The sequence below is a fragment of the Volvox carteri genome (assembly GCF_000143455.1).
Source record: "Volvox carteri f. nagariensis unplaced genomic scaffold VOLCAscaffold_89, whole genome shotgun sequence".
Lineage (NCBI taxonomy): Eukaryota > Viridiplantae > Chlorophyta > Chlorophyceae > Chlamydomonadales > Volvocaceae > Volvox > Volvox carteri.
Genome location: NW_003307632.1, coordinates 104242 through 110841, shown reverse-complemented (window position 1 = coordinate 110841; position 6600 = coordinate 104242). Strand labels below are relative to the sequence as shown.

The 6600-nt window shown below is 54.6% G+C and overlaps 1 protein-coding gene across 1 annotated transcript in view; it reads right to left on the bottom strand.

The window, feature by feature from the left end:
• Positions 1-4062, bottom strand: part of VOLCADRAFT_99506 (uncharacterized protein) — a gene marked incomplete at both ends in the record, with an annotated part of 8060 nt that extends 3998 nt beyond the window's left edge. Inside the window, 5 exons of the mRNA XM_002958221.1 lie at positions 570-971; positions 1373-1596; positions 2817-2900; positions 3332-3601; positions 3974-4062. Coding sequence (XP_002958267.1) covers positions 570-971; positions 1373-1596; positions 2817-2900; positions 3332-3601; positions 3974-4062 — 1069 coding nt within the window. The remainder of the gene's footprint in view (positions 1-569; positions 972-1372; positions 1597-2816; positions 2901-3331; positions 3602-3973) is intronic.
• Between the last annotated feature and the right edge of the window lie 2538 nt (positions 4063-6600).

Below are 6600 nucleotides of genomic sequence, written 5' to 3'. Positions count from 1 at the left end.
TGGTGGCGGCTGGGGTAACGGCGGGAGTGGAGGACGGGGTGATGGTGGGGGTGATGGGGGCTGGGGTGATGGGGGCTGGGGTGATGGTGGGGGTGGTGAGGGCTTGGGTGATGGCGGGGGTGGTGGCGGCTGGGGTAACGGTGGGAGTGGAGGACGGGGCGATGGTGGGGGTGATGGGGGCTGGGGTGATGGTGGGGGGGATGGGGGTTGGGGTGATGGGGGCTTGGGTGATGGGGGCTTGGGTGATGGCGGGGGGGGTGGCGGCTGGGGTAACGGTGGGAGTGGAGGACGGGGCGATGGTGGGGGTGATGGGGGCTGGGGTGATGGTGGGGGTGATGGGGGTTGGGGTGATGGCGGGGGTGATGGGGGCTGGGGTGATGGTGGGGGTGATGGGGGCTTGGGTGATGGTGGGGGTGATGGATGGGGTGATGGTGGAAGGGGAGGACGGGATGGTGGCGGCGGTGAAGGACGTGGGGACGGTGGACTGGGTAATGGGGGAGGTGATGGGGGACTTGGCGGCGAAGGAATCGGGCTAGGTGGTGGGAGGTTTGGTCGTCTTGGCCACGCACCTGCCCATCTCAGCGGGTAGAGTGGTCTGCTTGGAGGTTGGGGCGGGGCATTGGGCAACAGAGGGGAGACCCGCGGCAAGGGGGGAAACACCGGGGGCCGCGCCGGGTTCCGGGAGGCACCCAGAACGCCAGCCGGCGGGAAGGGCGGTGTGGAGGGTATGTCTGGTGGGCTGCGGGCTGCCGGCGGGAGATTCGGCCTGGGGTCGGTGGCTTTGCGTGCGACCCCGAAGACGAGGGGTCTGCGCCTCTCGCAGATCTCCATGTCGTAGTACAAGGTTGCAGATGTATCCTCCTGCCCGACGGATACGTTGGGAGGCCCCCGGATTGTGCGGTTCAGAAATTCACCGCTGAATGTGTCCCAACAGCACTTGCCGTCCGGTGCAATGACATTGGTGTAGCCAACTGCAGTGCAACCATGTAGATAACAACGCACAGGAAAAGCAGTAAGAAAGCAGGACAAATAGCAGACAAGCAGACAAGCAAGGAATGCAGCCCCCCTAATAATCCCGACCCCTCTCCGGGTGTATGATATGCAATTGCTCACCTCACCAAATTTACCCCCAGGTCTGTCTGTCCCCCCCACCCCAATAATAATAACATCACTTCGAATCCCCTGGCTATAATACCATAGCCAAGGATGATAGCTAGCTAGACACAGTGTATAGCTACCACATTAAACCGTCCCCACGCAATCCAAATCCGTCACTCCCCCCATATGCATATGGAGTGACAAACTAATAGTGAGATAAAGGTGCGTGCGCGTACGTGCACTAGATCTAGATCGACGGTATAATACCTCTCACCTTCACCTGTGGTCCTGTCGTACCACTGCCATCCAGCCCCATCGATGTTGAAGAGCCATGAGCCGTTTGCCGCAAGCAGGTCCCCGTAGTACTGCCTGGTATCCATCCAGCCAACACTGTTGGCGCATAGGGCCCTCAGCGGGTTCCAGATGCCCACCTTCCGTAACTTATACAGTAGGCGAAATGTATACCAGCAGAAGCGGCTTAACTTGTAAGACACAAGCCTGTGCGTGCGTGCATGTGTGCATGTGTACGTGGGGACGGAGTCATGGCGGTAGCGGCGGTAACATTGGTGTGATAGAAAAATAAGATGTGTGAGACGTCTCTGTGTCGAGACACACGCACACGCACACACGTGTGAGCGTGTGATTATGATATGTGGACGCCGCAGCGTCTGTCTGTATGTAGAAGTTTTTAAAAACAAATTTGGCGCCTGCATACAAATCGCCGGTGGGTGGCTTGTATTATTCACGCTTGGCGATGAAGACATCCCATCATGGGATTCCCATGTTATATCACAATTCCAGAAAAGTAACCCCGATCGGCGGATGCAGATCTCGTGATATTCCCCCCAGGATACTTCACATACATGCATGTGCAGCTGTATGCATGTCAGCAATATATGTACGACATTCGTCAGCGGCTGAACCCGCTTCTTACCTATGCCAGTCCTTGCAGAAGTTCGGGTGGCCTGTCAAATTGCTGCCGAACACGGAACCAGGGAGGGGCGGGGAACGAGAGCCCGTGGAAAAGCCACGTGTGTGTTGATGGTGATTATATGTACGTTGTCGTGCTCGACTGTCCCAGTGTACTATCTGTCGTACAGTACGGCATAACCGCACTACATACAGCGCTAATGTATGGATTAGCGCCATGTATGCGCATACAAGCGCATTCCCAGCAGCACCTCCAGGGGCCTTTTCGGTTGCTGGCAGCCAAGTTGCTATTTACAAAATGTCATAGCTGTATGTACGGCATAGTACGGCACACATATCGCCGATAAATACGCGCTCATGCTCCGCCAGCATCTATAGAGGCCTTTTCAGCGGTCAGCTACTACATACATACATACAGGATAGTGTTGTGTTATAACACAACAACCTAATTAGCATTAAGGTTAGGATTGTGTGTCGTGCATAGCAGAGGCCTGGGTGTGCGTGCATGAAGAACTGCATGAAGAGCAAGTAATAAGCGTTATTATAGATCATAGCAGATAATAAATATTCCAGCAGTTCAAATTCTTGTCCCGGTAATTATAAGCCAGCCTGAGGCCAGCGCGCTCTTTTGCAACCACGTATGTACATACATACATACAAACATATCACCTAGTAGCGCCTCTATCTGTTCTCGTTACTCCCCTGTCTTTCAAGTCCTCTATTCCTGGCTGCCGCCATTGCTGCAGATGCATCCCCCTTTACGTATGTATGTAAGTATGTATACACACATTACCCTTAGCTTGGTCATCATCAGCCAGGTGCTGGGAATGGGGCCCTCGATTTGACCCTGACCCATGTCATCGCTTAGGTCCCTGCATGCAGGACCATACATACATACATACGCACAGATGTAGGGTTTTTGGGCTTATAACCCTAAGCCACTGCTGAAGCCACTGCCCCTACCAACATACTGGGCCTTCCAACATACTGGGCTAAACAGACCATTTAAGGGCCTATCTAAGGGGGCTCAACGGGCCTTGGCAGCCTGTGGGGCTTTTGGAAACCACAACGATTTTGTCGGGTGCTACCGGTGCTACCATACCGGTACCGGGTACTGTTCGTGCACAATTGATGCACAGCAGCAGCCAACCTCGCAGCAGCAGCAGCAGCACACATACATACATACATACATACACCATACCAGTGTATGTGTATGGAAGCTCCAGCAAGGTAAGCAAGGCTGACGTACGCTGTTGTACACATGTACGAAGCATGCCACGGCGGACACGGCACCAGTACTTACAGATATTCCAGGTTTCTCAGCAGAGCCCATTCCGCTGGCAGGAACCCCTTGATCACCGGCTTGCCCGCCCAGGCCCCTCGAGGGTGGCCGGCATCGTAGGTGCGCCTGATGGTGAGGCGCTTCAGTGTGTCCGGAAGGAAGGGCCGGGGGCTGATGGGGTCCGGTGCGGGTGGCTGCCAGCCCTTGGGGTAAACCTGGTTGCCGTACTGGATCATGTCTAGCGCATCTCGGAGCCCCTTGCTCCACTCCAGGCGGGCTCGGCCGGACCACCTGGCTGGCCAAAAGTAGTTGGTTGCATAGATGGTGATGCATCCAAGTTGTGATTTTATTGGGGGAGAAACTGCTACTCCTACTCCTACACTCCTACACTCCTATAATACTACACTACTACACTACTACTACTGCTCATTCGACTACTCTCATACAAGTATGAGTATATACATATATAGTATGAGTATATATATAGTAGTAGTGCAACTACTAACTTGTTGGTGTTGGTGGGCGAAGCCAGCAGCAATCCGTGTACACCTGCATGCTGCTGGCACTCGCTCCTCAGCAAGCCAGCAGCTGGCCCAAGTAAAACCATCTAGCAAGAAGCTACACCAACGTACGGCACGCCAACCTGTACTACACCAGACGTACCTTATGGCGTTGAATTCCGTGAAGGGGAAAAAAGAGCACTTTTGGAACGCGACCTCGCGTATTGCCAGCTTGGGGTTGAGACTTGACATTGCTGGCCGCGCTCCCGCTCGAGCCAAACCGCATTCAACTGCAATTAGTGCGCGTGCGCGTGTGTACGGCTGGCCTTGATTGCATGCGTAACAACGACACACACTCTCTCCCGCTGGACAATAATAAATTTCATTCGCAGACGACGATATCAGCTAGTATTAGCTAGTATTAGCTAGTATTAGCTAGTATTAGCTAGTATTAGCTAGTAATAGTAATACGCCCGTTCGCCATTTACTTGATTCTTGGGCCTGTTCAATAAAAAGAACCATAATTGCTCACTCAACACATACATTATTCATGATGACTGGGGCATCGATGTACGTGAAGTGTAAGTATGTGGCACCAGCAGCGATGGCTGGCGGCGGCGGCGGCGGCAGCACTTGCAAGGCGGCACTTGCCGCCACCGTCGCTGTTGTGGCACACCTGCATATTAACCCTCGGATCTTTCCCCAATTCTCTGGCACTTTGCCGCTGGGCAATATCTTCGCTCTTACTTGGTTAACCATTGGGCACTTGCCTATCTTTAATTGGGCGCTGGCCCACCTTTAAGCGGGCACTTGCCTGTCTTCATCACGCGTGATACTGGATTATAGCGCTCTTGCTATAATCGTGACACTTGTCACTGGTAGACCCACTTGGGTTACGATTGCACCGATTGGTGATAATTCGCGTTGACGACTATATCTTCGGACCGTACAGACTTCTGTACGGGTCGTCCTAACGCAGAGGCATTTAGCCTCTTCTCATTCACTAATCGGTAGTTTTCACTACCACCTAAACAGTGGAGGTGGATACAACAAGTGGTATCGAGACGTTCGGTCTCGACCAGCTCTTCCGCACCCATCTCGATTGTTAGTAAAGGTCATAGGCTTACAGTGTTGGAGCGCTCGCGGCGGCTCTTCTGGGTAAGTGAAAGATCGTAATCATCTGTATTGTTTTGTCCTTGGTTGCCTCGCTCATTGTTGTTGCAGAGGTTAGAACGGGTGTGCTGGACCCGACTGAGGTAGAGCCGCTACTTCAAGCTCTCCCCCTATCCGCGGCAGTGACTGCGTCATTGCTGTATTAGGGTAGGCCCTTCTCAGTTAGCTAAAATGTTTAGCCCCGCCCCGTTTAATTTGGGTGGCGACCGTAATGGCGTAGACATGGCGTCGGGCGCACCTGATGCTCGTTCCACTTTGCCTGCCTACGCTGTTGCGGGACTTGTTTCCGACCCCGGTGCACCTAGTACTTCTAGAGGTCCGGGCGGCCCTATTGAGGTCCCTGTTGCTGTTCGCGAACCTGATGCGCGAACGCCATTCTCAACTTTTGCTGCAGCACCTTTGTTGCATATGCCCACTGGGGCTGCCGAGAATGTTCGTTTAAGGCCACTTGGCCCTACTGGTGACGAACGTCTCCACTCCTTGCCTTCTTTGGCCCCTTTTGCTCTGCGCAACCCGCCTAATACTCACATGAATCGTCCGGATGTTCCAACGGTGATACCAGAAACCCCGACGACAGATGCGGACCACCGTGCTGCGGCTGCGCGTGCGTTAGCGGTGGAAGCGGCTGCTGCTGCTGGGGCTGCGGTTGCGGCGGCAGCCGCAGCCGAGCCAGAGCCTTTGCCTTCGGTTCGGCCGATTTCTTCTGCCGACCTTCCTCGGGTTAGTTTACCGACTCCTGTTTTGCAGCTAGATGCCAAGCTTGATGCGAAGCAGACTGCTGCCCGCGTCAAGGCGTTTATTCGTGACGCGTCTTTGTTTTTCGAAATCGTGCCCTGGGGTAGGGACCATCGTTCTTGCTGCCTGTTTTTGTCGCAAGCGCTCCGTGGCGCTGCAAAAACGTGGTATGATGAGTGGTCCCTATCGCAGCGCGAACTCACTGCTCAGCTTGTTCTGGATAACCTGCGTACGCGTTTCGCTCCTCAAGTTATCTCTGTAGAACAAGAAGCACGACGTAGGCTCTCTGAAAAATCTTTTGCGATGCGTGCTAGTGAAAGTGTACCAGCTTACCTTTCGCGTCTTGAGGCCGTCTTCCAAGACATACCCACGATCACTCCTAGTGAGCGTATGTTTTGGTTTTTCGAAGGCCTTTCTTCTTCCCTGCAGCCCCATTGCGCCACAGACGTCTATGGAAAGCCGTTTCCCTCTTACGACGCCCTGGTACAGCATGCCTTGGGCCAGGAAGTGCGCGCCCTGTCTGAACGAAAAGTCCGTTCTGCTCTTCGTTCTAATTCTGTTGTTTTGCAGGATTATGACGAAGATGGGCCTCCAGTCAAGCGGGCGCGCGTGGACCCCGGTCCTCGTCTCGCTGCAGCTGTTGCTGGGGCCCCTAGGCAGACGGGACGCGGAAGCGGTCCTGGGCGTAATAGTCATGGGGGTAGAACAGGTTCGCGTGGCGGGCGCGGGGATAGGGGTCGCGGCACTGGCCGTCCCAAGTGCACCCGCTGGCGGAGAATCCGCCACTCCGTTGGCGAAAGCTTGCGAGTTGACCAAGTGGGTCAACCAGTTCGGCCGTAGGTTGACGCACGGGGAGGTGGGATTCTCTGACAGCGCGCGGGC